At 45.1% G+C, this 15,518-nt stretch overlaps 1 protein-coding gene across 1 annotated transcript in view; it reads right to left on the bottom strand.

Moving 5' to 3' along the window:
• Positions 1-1,304: 1,304 nt before the first annotated feature.
• The window catches only part of dtx1 (deltex 1, E3 ubiquitin ligase), a gene marked incomplete at both ends in the record, with an annotated part of 35,225 nt that continues 21,011 nt past the window's right edge, over positions 1,305-15,518 (bottom strand). The window contains 7 exons of the mRNA XM_080531196.1: positions 1,305-1,529; positions 1,664-1,753; positions 3,362-3,523; positions 3,864-4,022; positions 4,154-4,215; positions 5,723-5,884; positions 6,149-6,210. Of these exons, the coding sequence (XP_080387322.1) occupies positions 1,305-1,529; positions 1,664-1,753; positions 3,362-3,523; positions 3,864-4,022; positions 4,154-4,215; positions 5,723-5,884; positions 6,149-6,210 (922 nt within the window). The remainder of the gene's footprint in view (positions 1,530-1,663; positions 1,754-3,361; positions 3,524-3,863; positions 4,023-4,153; positions 4,216-5,722; positions 5,885-6,148; positions 6,211-15,518) is intronic.

A 15,518-nucleotide genomic window follows, 5' to 3' on the forward strand; every position in this document is an offset into this window, starting at 1 on the left:
ATCATGCCAACACCTCGCTCTCCTCCACAGAGTGGATAACAGAGGTCAGGGGTCATCAGTGTGTCAATAAAACAAATGAGTTTAACCTTGGAGTGTATTATCTGCTTGACTGCCTGGCCTCTTCCAGGCATCTAACTGGTCCATAAGATGCGTGTTTAACCTATGACAGGTTGACTTCCAGACACCCTCTCAGGTGCATAATTAAAATAGACATTTACCGTGAGACGCCTAAATTCTCATATCCTCCTCTGTCACCTGGTGCATGCAGTATAAACCTGGATTCTACACACTGGTTGACCAATGGCGTCAAGTGCCGTGAGGGGGCACTGTGTAGCCAATCAGAGAGGCCCTGTCCCTCCTAAGAGTAGTCACATGACTATCTCTTCCACTCAGCTATACAGACATAAATGATGCATAACACCAAGCTAAAACATGACTAAAGGCAGTTCTTTCAAATCCACATGAGCCTCAAGTAGCTTCTCAACAGGAATCACACTTTTGCATTCCACAACAAGTTGAACTGGGTAGATTTAGTCTAAATTTTTGTCGTAGACCAGTCATAGGTCTAGGAAAAGTGAACCATCACTTCTTTCTTTCTTTTTTTCATTAAATTCAGTATATTGAAATTCTTCAGAAGATTTCTACACAAAACCAACAACACGACAACACATTGCCCTACTCTTTTATAGATAAACATTTCATCAAACTAGAACAGATTGGAACTGACTTCTAGAGCCCTAGCCAACTGTCTTTGCAAAAGTCGAAGATATGCGGTCAGCATTCAAACGCAACGTTTAACTCTAGGTTTGGGGGTGAGCATTTACAGGGGACTCCTGTAAAGCCGTGGAACACTCATCAAAGTCTCCTCAGCACAGAGGATGAGGTCCAGTATCATATCTGAAAAGAACTGATAAACAGCTCACTCGTCCCACAAGAGCCCAAAACACATTGAGAGCTTTTCATCTCGTCTCTACATTCCTTTACCCTATGAGGTCGAAAGATTTGGCAAGAATACACATGCTCATGGCATGGACAAAAAGACAGCAGTCGGAAATGTTTTATGTTTGGGTAAATACAAATAACGGTATTGTTAAATTATGACGATCATTCTAACATGTCATTTGCAATATTTCCTTTGCTCTTGTGAGCCCACATAACGTAGGGTGTTCAGGTCTGCTTTTGGATGTGGGGAGTATATGACGGCTCTGCTGCATGTTGACCCCTCATGCGGACGCCCCCTCTCTGGGAGAGGGAGGGGGGTTATGGGTGGTGCTCCTCGGTGGCCTCTCTGACCTCCCGCCTTCTCAGTCCTTCAGGTTCCCCTCTCCCACACCTTGGGCGGACAGCTCTGTCAGCACGTTGTCCAGGTACTTGGGGTCGGGGTAGCCATGGCCCGTCAGGTTGGAGCCAAATTCCGTCTTGTGGTGGACCTCGTTCCACACCACTGTGTCGGCCTCGCCCGTGGTGCTGGACGTTCCGATGGTGAAGATGAGGCGGCGGTCCCACGCCATGATCAGGAGCTTCAGGACCTGGTAAGAGAGGGAACGACAGGTCAGTGAGATACAGCAACTCAAGGAGTGTTTGTCATCCTTTCTGTTTTTCAGCCATCCGAGGAGGCATGACACATTTTGTAGTCTGCGTTCCCTCACGCGGCGAGTCTTACCTTCCTACCCTTGTCGTTGTCTGGGAGGTAGCAGTGCCGGGGGAAGCCCCTAGCGCTGAACTTCTTCCCTGGGTTGGGATGCTCTGTTGTCTGGTGAAAACAGAAACGAACCAAAACAATCACAACCCCTCTCTTTCTGGTTCAATTCACATTAAAATGTAGGGAAAATGTCAAATGCACGCTGCGGGACTTACTCAGAACATTGTCGTGGACTTTTTTGTACTCTGCATTCATTTTTATAGTCAGTGAGTTGGAGCTACTATAGGTAACCAACAACTTTCTCATGTATAGTTCTATTCCAGTTATTGTGTCATGCTGTGCTGTGAAATGCTATCTCATGTTTTGTCATGTCATACTATAGACTACCCTTGTAATAACCTCTCTTTACCATACTTCATGAAACAGTTTTGTTCATTACTGTGCGTTATCATGACTTTGCTACACGGCGTAAAAGCTGTCAGTGTGGATGTTTACAGTGGAGAGGGAGGGGTTAGTGTGGATGTTTACAGTGGAGAGGGAGGGGTTAGTGTGGAAAGGGAGGGGTTAGTGTGGATATTTACAGTGGAGAGGGAGGGGTTAGTGTGGATGTTTACAGTGGAGAGGGAGGGGTTAGTGTGGATGTTTACAGTGGAGAAGGAGGGGTTAGTGTGGATGTTTTTCAGACTTTTATTCTGAAATAATGTTTTTCAGACTTTTATTCAGATTTTTTTTCCAGACTTTTATTCAGATTTTTTTCAGACTTTTATTCTGAAAAAAAAAACGATTTCAGACTTTTATTCTGAAATATTTCTTTTCAGACTTTTATTCTGAAATATTTTTTTTCTGACTTTTATTAAAAAAACTAAAATCTGACTTATTCTGAAATAAAAAATGCAGACTTTTATTCAGAAAAAAAAAAGTCAGACTTTTTTTTCAGACTTTTATTCAGAAAAAAAACGTCACCTCCCTCTCCACACTAACCCCTCCCTCTGCACTGTAAACATCCACACTAACCCCTCCCTCTCCACTGTAAACATCCACACTAACCCCTCCCTCTCCACTGTAAACATCCACACTAACCCCTCCCTCTCCACTGTAAACATCCAACCTAACCCCTCCCTATCCACTGTAAGTTAGTGTGGAGAGGGAGGGGTTAGTGTGGAAAGGGAGGGGTTAGTGTAGATGTTTACAGTGGAGAAGGAAGGAGGGGTTAGTGTGGAGAGGTGGAACTCTGTGTGAAGGGGCGGGGCCATGCTGTGCTGCAGTGCTGAGGGGACACAGACCCAGCCTCTCTCCCCAGGGAGACTAAGCCTGCTCTTCTGGTATAAAGGTCAGTTTATTGACTCTATTAAAGCTCAGCTCTGCAGTCAAGATGAAATATGCAGCTCTCTCCTTTCCACCCCCCCAAACACCCCCCCCTCACCCCTCCTCCTGACTGCCTCCTTCCTTCCAGCCTGCCTGACTGCCTGCCTGCCTGCAAGTAAAAGAGGTGAATCGTGCTCTCTTCACTCTGATGCAGTCGCCGCTTTGGAACACTCCCCCCCCCCTCAGCAACACAAAACACCTCATTAAAAAAAAAAAAAACTTTGATGCTCCTTATGTCAGGTACGGACAGTCTTAGCACCACATGGTTGGAGGGTTACACAGACCGACAGAGGAGCCAGTCGATGATTAGACTCAGTCAGTATGGAGAATATGAAGAAGGTGGGCAGTGCTGACCTGGATGCCAGCAGGAATGTCGTAGACTATGCGGATGGTCTTGGCCTCTGGGTAGCCGGGCAGGCAGTGGGGGATGACGTGATACTCCATCTTCCCAGGGGGCTGTGTGCCTGTTTTCTCCCCATAGATAGCCTTACATGTTGGGCACTGCAGACTGCCATCCTGGACAAGGAGACAATTATCTAATCTAATTAAGAGTTTCACATACCCAGATAAACACTACATCTGGACTTGACTGAATTGTAATCAGGCCTAATGACACATTTTGGTTTCAGGGACTTGGCTTGAAACACGGCTGACCTAAATCATCTCCAATCTAAAAAGGATTCAGTCGCAGACGAATCCTGAAAAAACCCAAACTGATTAAAGAAAACAAATTGATTAAAGAAAACAGATTTAGGCCTTATCCGGGATTAATTATGTAGATCTAAACCTAATCTTATCTAATCCAATCATAACAAGTCATACCATAACAAGCTCTGGCACGTATCCCTTTCCTCACCTTATTGCCATTGTTGTACATGGCCACCAGGCACAGCAGATGGTACATGTGCCCACACTTGCCAAGCTTGCCCACCAGCTCTGGCTTTATCCCCTTGTGCTGCAGGACGCCCTCATAGCCCGATGACATCACCAGCCTCTCCATGCAGATGGTACAGTCCTGAGAGAGTGAGTGGGCACCAGTTAGGCTTTAGTACGTACTGTATCCAACGGCAATGTCACACTGAACAATCTACCAATTTCACACTGCGTGTGTGTGCGTGTGCGTGTGCATCTCACAGCAGGACGTACCTCCTCGGGGACTACTTTAATCTTCTCAGTGTATCTCCGCACCACGTCCTCTGGGTTTTTCCCTAGGAAAGGGAAGAAAGCGCTGGGTTTGGATCACAGGAAATCAAACCCGAAAACAAATACACACAAACATGTACATGTACACACAGAGTCGTGCTCTAGCTGCAGATGAGGAAATCCTGCATATGAGGGAAAGAAAACACCCAGGTAGGTCCTTTGTCTGTCCTTAGAACACTCAAGAATAATGAATAAATCTGCATAGGGATCAGTGTGTGCTGTCTATTTCAACAACAGGCTAACCCCATGACTCCTCTGGTCTAAAGTACACTGTGACTGCAGCACTACTTGAATATGATCAGACCAATCCAGGAACGGTGTGTTGGTGTGTGTGTGTGTGTGTGTGTGTGTGTGTGTGTGTGTGTGTGTGTCTGTGTGTGTGTGTGTGTGTGTCTGTGTGTGTGTGTGTGTGTGTGTGTGTGTGCGTATATGCGTGTGTGTTTGAACACAGTGTGTGATGTTCAAGAGGAGGTCACCTTCAAACTGACATATAACAATGAGCTATCACCGCACACCCCGATAATCCCCGTGTGGGACCAGTCTAGTCCTCAGGGAGTGAGACCACAGCTTACACTTCTAATACGCTTACAGACGTGTGCACTTCCCCCAGCGCTTTGGTTTGTTTATTTGAGGAACAGAAGGAGAAAGAGAGAGAGAGAAAAAAAAAGAGAGAAAGAGAGAGAGAGACAGAGAGAGAGAGAGAGCGTGAGAGAGAGCATGAGAGAACGAATAGAGAGTGACAAACAGAGAAAGAAGAGAAAGAGAGACACAGCGAAAAGGAGAGGACTGAATTATGCATTTTCTGCCGTTGCTGTTTGATGGCTTCATTAGCTGGATCAAAGGCTTCTCTGGCCTCATTTGGAGCGGCAGGCGGAACAAGATAACCCCAAATCTCTCCCACTCTCCCTCCCTCTGTGGGGGTTATGCTGCATCAGTGCAGGCACATTTGGCTGCAACCCATTTATCAATCCATGGTGTCATCCCTTCCCAGCTCCCCTGCCTGTATGTGAGTGTGGCTGGCTCTGCAGGGATGGATGGAGGGAGGGGGGCGTCTGGATGGACCAGTGTGGTGCAGGGCTGGAAAACCCACAGCCTCACTGATCAATTAGGACAAAGACTCCCCCGGGACCGCTGTGGTTTCCACGGCATCCATCGACCCGGCACTATTTCAGCCAAAGCCACACAACTCATCACAGGAACGTCATCAACTCAGTTCAGTACAATTGGTTTCTCTTGATTCTGGTGAAATGTGGATAAGATGAGCCCACTTGTCCCTCTCTGATTCAGAACAAGTATTCAGTGTCCTGTCTGCTGCCTGTTTACATCACAGACCCCCCCCCCCTCCAGCTACATTCTCCCTTTGCCAATGCCAATGTCGAAGCTGAACCTGAACCTAAGAATTTTACTCTGTGTACTGCCTGTACATTAGATGTCATAAAAGCAATCTGATTCTGATTGAGCCCCCCCCCCCTCCCCCTCCATACCTCTCCCCAGCCCCCCCCCACTCCATACCTCTCCTCAGATGCTTCTTCTTGGTCTTACGGCGGCTGCCGTTGACCCCTGGCACAGGCTTCATGTCACTCTTGTTGATTGGCGGAGGGTGCAGGATGGGTTTAGGGGCCCGGGTCAAACACACAGGCAGCCCAGCCGCACACATCAGGATCCCTGTCATACCTGGCACATTAACACACACACAGACAGATAGGGAAGGACAGCATCTCTGGATCAGGATGATGATGAATACAAGATGATGAAGAGTGGATAAGAAACGAAAGCGTGTGTGGGTTGAAACACTGTGTCCAGTAATTGCAAGCGGAAGATGGAACGTTTTTCTCTGCGTCAAACCAAAGTTCATTTCCCATTACGGCTGTTGGCAGAAAACGGGGGGGAACATTTTTGTTAACTCTTAACTTGGAAATGACAACATCATTTAGTTACCTGCTAGGGCAGGGTGAATAGGTCCAGAGCCAGTCAGGTTCTTCACAGGGAGGGCAGGGACCCTACGGAGAAAAAAACAAAGAGTTGAAATCATCATATCAGCATTGTAAAAATAAAACACCACACACAAAAAAAGAAGTATGCAAGTATGTCGCCATAGTAACATCATGTCACCACAGTGCAACTGAGTCATCATCACATATACTGCACCACAAACAACAGGACTGCATGATTGAAAATGACACACGCGCGTGCGAGAGAGAGAACGCTCACGCACCCTCCACACAGAGGACAAAGAAACCTGACGTGTTTACACACAAACGCCTGTCTCAAACAGGAAGTGATAGATAGCTGAGCACAAAACACTTGGGTCGTGAGTGTGTGTAATTTTGTAACGTTGGTAAGTTGTTTGTCAGAGACCAAAGCCTCGGCTCACCCCCACCGCCCACCTCCAGTGCTGCACTGAAAGGTCATCTAGAAGGAGGTGGGCCCAGGGTTGGGGTTAGGAGACCGCAGGCTAGGCTAGGCAACTGCTGCTCTATGAGCACTGTGCAGATTAAAGTACACTTGATCTTCAGTGCTGGTCACGACAAAATACAGTTCACACACCCTCTCACAACAAATTGCAATAAAGAGGAAGAGCACAACATCGTTGTCTCTTTACGCCGAATATGCACAAACAGCTATGTGCTTGACTTTGACAAACATCGCAAATACAGCCTCAATATCCTTGTGACAGATTCATGTACTGTAGGTTTGGGTCACAGACACTCAAATGATTGTGTTATCGGTTGCATAGAGGCCCCTTATGACCACTTCCTACCCACAACTGGGTCGTCAGGCTATCTTAGGACCTGGCCCCGACTGTGTTTGCTCCTTTTTAATCACACACCTCTTCATGTCTCTCTTTCTTTGCAGAGTGTCCTGGACCGTTAGTCCAACAGCGTTTTTCAGCACCTCACAAATCCCTAACGAGAGGCTGCTTTGATATCAGTGATGCCCTCTGTTCCTGTGCCAGGAGAGCCTTTCAATGAGCTCCACATAAAAAAAAAACAAAGACCCATGTGGACACGCTGGTTTTGATCTGTCTTATCTCCACTCTCCGGGGAACCAGTGATATGCAGGCTATAGAATCGTGGAATAGAGATATGCGGCGCCTGGGTGTGAAACTGTACGAGCGAGAGGTCAGCTGGGTAATATACCGCCTATCAGACAGTTATGTGCATTCGAGGCCCACCAATAGTCAGGAAAGGGCATAGTCTTGAAATATTACTGTGGGGGAAGAACAACAATGCCATTCACTAACATAACGTATCAAAGAGGCACATCAGCTCAAGCAGACAATCAAGTGTTCTCCAACAAAATAAATGAGCTGTTTCCCTCAGGGAGAATTCCTGCTCTTATTTAAACATGCACTTATCTCAAATCAAATCAAGTGTGCCGCGAGCAAGATGGTTTACTGCTTTCCTCTAAAAACACATGTATAATTCAGCCTTTTCACGGAGAGCGTTCAAACAACTGATTCTTATCAGGAGAAACAAAAGGACATCTTATAATAAGAGCCTTTTTACTCTCGCTCTCTCTCGCTCTCTCACACACACACACACACTGTGAATGTGTAATATAACCGTTTGAAGCACAAGTTACTTAATATGCATTCATTGCTATTTCAGGACACCCTACTGTATTTAATTTCAATTCTAACAGCGTCAACATACCACAGCATATACTATTGTTGCACACAAACTATGCAGCCTCAAAGGAGGAACAGAATGTGTTGCCACATGGGAACCTGCAATCATGAGCATTCTGCTTCTGCTTTACGAGAGTTTTCTGCTTACAGCATGCAGAATGAAGGCTAATACTGTGCCCTCTACCTGTGTGCCCTGCTAAGCTCTAAATCATTGACCTGTTTCAGAGAAAGGGCTGTCTCTGGGGCCCGAGACCTCGTCCTTCCAGCAGCTGGGTCTGTGGCTCACACGATCGCTGCCCAACATCCACTCACCCACATCCCTCCTTTACTTCTGTCCTGGGACCTGGTCACGAGTCCCACAGCTGGACAGACACCATGGAGGGCAAAAGTCCTCACACCTAAGCCTCTCACACTCACTCTCTATCATCCATTGGTCAGTTATACAGTCGGTAGGGGCCGACGGGGAGTTTGGTCTCTAGGTTGCTGAGTATGTTTATAAGGTGTCTTTAGAAGGTGCAAAGCAGAATGTATTTTATGACAGAACAGGTTGTGTTGGCTGGTTGTCAGATTCGATCCTGATGGATGTAGAGTTCTTATGAGTGTAAGCTACCATAGTGGTAGTCACCTTTTCATCTCTTTCGCTCTGTCAAACCGTATCACTCTCCTTATCTTCTGCTCACTTCCCAATGTCCTCTCTACCCCTCCTCTCTACCCCTCCTCTACCCCTCCTCTACCCCTCCTCTCTACCCCTCCTCTCTACCCCTCCTCTCTACCCCTCCTCTCTACCCCTCCTCTACCCCTCCTCTACCCCTCCTCTCTACCCCTCCTCTCTACCCCTCCTCTCTACCCCTCCTCTCTACCCCTCCTCTCTACCCATCCTCTCTACCCATCCTCTCTACCCCTCTCCTCCGCTCCTCCTGCTCAGCCCCTCTCTCCCTGACTGACTCTCAGGCTTGTTGAGCAGGACTTAATCAGGCTGAGAGCAATGCGATTCTCTCCAGATACAGAAACCAAATTAGGCCCAGTTAGAGAAGTGCTGACGGAGGAATTGTACAGTATCTCCTCATCTGTTTATCATGCACCATAAAGACAGGAGAGAGGGGGAGAGAGGGAGAGACGGGAAGAGAAAACTCAAAAAGTGCTTAATCGCATATTGATGCGGGGAGAGCAAGGCAGCCCCTGCCCCGGGCCATGCCCAGGGGAGGAGAACAGGAGTGATGCGCTTACAAAGTCCCCCGAAAAAACAGAAAATAAGCAATAATGACACAGAGCACCTCTAAATTGCATCAGTTTGGTCCTCCTTCATGATTTATTCAGTTATTTAGACTTTAATTATATTTAATGGTGAGCTCCACTGGAGAGCAGTACAGCAGCCCAGTCCACAGCCCTCAGATAGCCCTCCAGTATGAACGCAGGCCAGCAGCACCCTTAATAATCACTTAACACAAGGAGACACGTAAACAAACCACAAGAACTGCATGGGTAACTACCATTCACTGCCTCATTATCCTCATCAGAAGAAAAAAGGATCTCTCTTACCCTGCAACCTTCTCCTCCTCTTCCTCTGTATCTGTGTCCATCTTTACGAGCTACACAGTGCAAGTAAAATGCAAATGTCTTGTAGCAAGATAGTAAAAGCACCACACTTTTTTGTGCTTTTGAATAGGGAAGTAAAAGGAGGAAGCTGTTAGGAGGAAGTAACATTTCACTCTACATTGTACCTGTACGATATGCATGTGACAAATAAAATTAACTTGAACTTGAACTTGAGGAAGTGGCTTGGTTTTGTTGCAATAATAACTTTGTTGCTGCCTGAAGCCAACACAGAGCACTAGAATTCAAGTTAGCGGATCATATTAGATTTTGGGTTGCAAAGGAAATACTTGTTTCCTAAAGATATTGAGCCATTTCTGGTACAGGTACAGTAGAGCTGTAATAAGGAAGAGCATAACTTAATAATAAAGACCAGAGTTGGTAAATGTATGGTAGGAGGCACTTAGGTAGAAAACCATTACAGGAAACAAGGTGGCATGTCAAGACGCACCAGCAGGGGGAGCTCCTTTGTAATCCTTTGATCATCACACTTCACAACAGTGCTGCTCAAAGAACCGTGTGAAACTGAACCCCTCCACTAGCTCAGTAGAACTATCTACATATGATTGAGAGCTCATGATGTTAACTGCATTCTTCATCACCGGTGACGTGTGTGTGTGTGTGTGTGTGTGTGTGTGTGTGTGTGTCATTTGTGAGCATATGTGAAATTCATCATACACAGACCTGCAGAGCACAGTATTATACTTCTGTGTAGGAAGTATGGAGACAAAAAATACCTATGATCTTTTTTCTTTCTTTTAAAAAAAATATATATTTTGTAACACGCTCTCTGGGTGGGTTTGGAAACTAGCACAGAAAACATAAAAGCCGCACTTTGTATTTCTGTAGTCATGGGGTGTAGAAAAACAAGCTATATCAGGGTGTGGGTGTGTGAAAAACAGATTTGATCAAATGTTTTTAGTCTGTGGGTTTTACTGTTGTCTGCGATGCACTTGTGTGACTGTGTGACGGTGTGCATGTGTCTGTCTGTATGAGTGTGTTCTCCTGTGTGTTAACCACACATCCTGTGTGCGTGTACTGCCACTGGCCTGGGAACGGTTGCACTCCGACTCACCCTGTCTTGTTCTGTCTTTCTCACTCTCTATCTCTTTCTCTCAATCTTATCCCACAAGCTCTCACAAGCTCCCCACCCACTGCACACTGAGATGAGACATAAGCTCTTCTTCCACTCTAGCCCCGATTCTATAGAATTCACTGTAGATCCAGCTCTCTTCCTTGCACTCTTGCACACACACGTACAGACACACACACACACACACACACACACACACACACACACACACACAAACACTTCAGCATATGGCTGCCAACTGGAAGTCATGTGGTCGGTTGCGCCATTTCAATGTTGAAGTGTGTGTGTGTGTGTGTGTGTGTGTGTGTGTGTGTCTTGAGATGACATGGTGGGTCTTGTTGCCAGAACATCTCAGTGAAGGACTATTCAGCCTATTTCAGTGGACAGAGTGCCAATCTCTGAGCACAGAACCGCATTACTCGCTAATATATATTTTTGATTTACAAGGGCTGTATAAAGCTATCTACTGTAGGAATGGCCAATATTTCAAGCCTACACTCCGAGCCTAAATAGAGCCATTTAGAAATGTATAAACATTGATATTCTGTTTCTTAAACATTGATATTCTGTTTCTTGCTTTATAGGCGAGTCAATATATGGTTTAACCCCAAAAAAATTGATACAAAAGGTTTTTCAATGGATTCTGGTAGTATTGGGCGTGCTAAATAACATACTAAAAGTCGACCAAAATCGACCCCTCAGAAAGCCGTCATTTCCAAGATGGCGTCCCAGATGGCGCCGGGGCGATTAAAATGGCTATATCTCAAATTAAGAAAATGGTGCAAAGGATTTCTTAACTGATTCTGGTACCTCTGGGCATGCTCACTAACATACTAAAAATCTAGGAAAATACACCTTCCAGAAAGGCTTCATTTTCAAGATGGCGTCCAAAATTGCGGCCGGCCAAGCTTAAAATGGCTATATATATGTCAATAGAAAAATTATATAAATGATTTTGTCATTTGATTCTGGTACCCCAAGTACCCCTAGACATACTTAGGAACATACTAAAGTTTTAGGGAAATACACCTTCCGAAGAGGCTTAATTTTCAAAATGGTGTCCAAAATGACGACTGGGAGCTTAGAATGCCTGTATCTCAAATGGGAAAAAATTCTAAAGGATTTATAAACTGATTCTGGCACCTCTATACATTAATAACGAGCAAAATATCTAGCTAAATATATCTGCTAGGAATGCATCATTTGCATCATCAAAATGGCTGCCTGTAGCTTATTTTGGCTAAAATTAAAATTGGTTATTATATTCAACCTAGAAAGCTGGCTTTGGTGTTGAACACAAAATAAATGACCCACTTATTGTGGTCTTTAGGCCTACTCATCATCATCTTCAGGATCCTCTGGGAGAAACTTGTTATGTGGATTGTCACATTCATGAAGTTGACATGGTCCACAGACAGTAGTACAAGGTAGTCCATATTTTCTGCATGAGCAGCGAAGTGTCTTGCAGGCAGTGGTACAGTTACAATGAATGACCTTCAAGAGACTGTCTGGAGCAGCATTCATTGTTGACATGAATGGGACAAATCTATTGTCCTGCAAGTTCCAGCCCCAGTCTAGAGCATCTATACCATCATCTGTTCCCATCCAGACCATGACCTGGTAGTATGCTCTACGACAGTGGAAATTGGTAGCAGATTCAGTTGGTGGTAGACGTTCAGGCGTTACCGTTGATGAAGCTGAGACAACCTTCTTGCTGAAAATGTTATATCTCATTTTTGCAAGCGAATCTGTGCACTTTCCACCAAAAAAGACAGCCATTGCTTGGCACCCAAGGTCATCGATCACATCTGTTGTCTGGTTTGGTACAGTGAATGCATTGGCACAAGCCTGAAGGACAGGATCCCCTTTTACAAGTTTTTGGAATGCTGTCTTTTTGCCAACTCCGAAGATCCGGGAAGTTGTGTCACAGCCAGTCACAGCATGGATGAACAGCAACTGAGAACACACATCCTGTCCGAGTACTTCTTTCAAATGGTTTATGGCGTACACTTTAAAACTGCCATCAGCTTTCGACTTGTCTGATCTGAAATAAAGGCCCTTGCTATCTCTCTGTGCATAGTAAAGAAGTAAGACGAGGTGATCAGTATCTTCTCCAATCAGCGTCGTGGTGTGAAGAAGAGATGATCCCACTGCGGCCCTTACTATGTCTACATCAGCATCTCCAAGTGAATTGACCACAGTGCAATCCCGTTCTTTCAGTTCATCACTTATCATGTGGATCAGTTTCTGTTTATTCAGATCTCTTGACAGGAACTCCTCCTTCTTACCTGAGAACTCTGTCTCAGCAGTGAAGTTGACAATGGGATGAATATTGTTTCCTCTTCTTTGATGTGTGTTGTCTTTAATGGATGGCCCATCCTGATAGCCATCAAACACAATGGTTGTAGCTGAGCCATAATGTTGGATGGTGAAGTCTGCATATGACTGTGCAATTTTACCATAGCTTTGTCCGTGCTTCCATTGTATTCGGTGAAGGAGTGAACCACCATCAAGAACATAATGCTCGGTTTCTGGTACAGAATCTAGGATTGCATCACTTGCATGATCACAGATCGCGTGCGCTAGTTGTGGTTTATCAGCTTTGCGGAAGACGTTTCCGGCTTCAAAGAGGGCAGGAGGGAAAGGACTGAGTTCGTAACGCATAACCTCCTCCAATGACAGCTCTCCAGTTTGGGAGACAATAAGGAAACGTTGAAAAAGAAGTGCAGAATCAATGATTCGATCAGGAGCAACCTTGATAGACGATTTTTGTCCAAGGGTTATGGCTTTATCCTTTCTACTAAATGAAAATGTGAATGCCGGCTGTCCGATCATTTTGTGCATGATGTTGGAGCTGAATGAGTACTACGCCAACTACAGCTCCTTCTACAACACCACAGACATCCCCCCGCCCAACATCCAACCTGCGTAGGTCATCAGAGGGCCCTGCTGGGAGACCGCCGTTGGCATTGTTAGATATACATACAATATCTCTATATATATACACAACACTCTCTCTCTCTCTCTCTCTCTCTTTCTCTCTCTCTCCCTCTCTCTCTCTCTCTCTCTCCCTCTCTCTCTCTCTCTCACTCTCTCCCTCTCTCTCTCTCGCTCTCTCCCTCTCTCTATGCTGTAGGCCTATACGTATTATTAATATTTTTATATTTAATAGTTCATATTTTATAATATATAATATAATATTTGATGGCGAGTGCCATACCTTGCCATACCAAAACGACGCCTATGTTGCACATCTGGTTAGATGCCGAACTGCGTTTCGTTGTCTTAGTACTTAGTACTCTATCTATAGTCCCACTGCCCCAGCTGTAGGTGAAGGTCTATACAGTGTATATATTTTAACAGAATTGTATTCTGTCTATGGCCGTATTCTTTCTATGGCCGTATTCTGTCTATGGCTGTATTCTGTCTATGGCTGTATTCTGGAAGGTGTATTTTCCTAGATTTTTAGTATGTTAGTGAACATGCCCAGAGGTACCAGAATCAGTTGAGAAATCCTTTGCACCATATTCTCAATTTGAGATATAGCCATTTTAATATCTCCACCGCCATCTGGGACGCCATCTTGGAAATGGCGGCTTTCGGGGGGGTCGATTTTGGTCGACTTTTAGTATGTTATTTAGCACGCCCAATGCTATCGGAATCCATCGAAAAACCTTTTGTATCAATTTTTTTTGGGTTAAGTGCTTTTTTTTCATAGATTGATTCACCTATTACTTAAAGGTCCAGAATGTAATATTCAAGCTTCTAAAAGCATTCTAATGGTTGTTATGGCTATGTTTAATTGGCAGCAATCCAGGAATGAGATCCCTTGAAATAATGGAGTAAATGAGTGTCCTACCTGTCACTGGGTTTGCATATCACCATGTCATTACTGCCAGGGATCTTCTAGGGGAGTGGACTTTCACCTTTCTGTCTCTGGTGGCTGCTTCTTTTAATTATTTCACTCATGCAGAACCACAACAGCCAATGTCCAACACAACCACAACAGCCAATGTCCAACACACAACCACAACAGCCAATGTCCAACACACAACCACAACAGCCAATGTCCAACACACAACCACAACAGCCAAAGTCCAACACACAACCACAACAGCCAATGTCCAACACACAACCACAACAGCCAATGTCCAACACACAACCACAACAGCCAATGTCCAACACAACCACAACAGCCAATGTCCAACACACAACCACAACAGCCAATGTCCAACACACAACCACAACAGCCAATGTCCAACACACAACCACAACAGCCAATGTCCAACACACAACCACAACAGCCAAAGTCCAACACACAACCACAACAGCCAATGTCCAACACACAACAACCACAACAGCCAATGTCCAACACACAACCACAACAGCCAATGTCCAACACACAACCACAACAGCCAATGTCCAACACACAAATACAACAGCCAATGTCCAACACACAACCACAACAGCCAATGTCCAACACACAACCACAACAGCCAATGTCCAACACACAACCACAACAGCCAATGTCCAACACACAAATACAACAGCCAAAGTCCAACACAACCACAACAGCCAATGTCCAACACAACCACAACAGCCAAAGTCCAACACAACCACAACAGCCAATGTCCAACACACAACCTCAACAGCCAATGTCCAACACACAACCACAACAGCCAAAGTCCATTTCAGGGGGTTATACTATTATTGGGGAGGATGTTGAATTTGGCCACAGTGACTAGAGGTGGCCCATTTCCAACAAACTTGCACAGTGCTCCTTTAAGAAGCAAAATCCTTCTGAGTCAGGGTTACTTAAAAACAATATTTGATACTTCATTATTTATATCATAATAAAATATTGGTTTGCACCTTCGTCAACGTCAATACACATTGCTGTTTTTATTTCATGTTCTAAGGCTCTCTCTCTAAGGCTATCTAAATAAAGATGATTTGTGTTGAAATCCACACTGCTGAATACTTTGTATAAA

The sequence above is a fragment of the Nansenia antarctica genome (assembly GCF_963989245.1).
Source record: "Nansenia antarctica genome assembly, chromosome: 5".
Lineage (NCBI taxonomy): Eukaryota > Metazoa > Chordata > Actinopteri > Argentiniformes > Microstomatidae > Nansenia > Nansenia antarctica.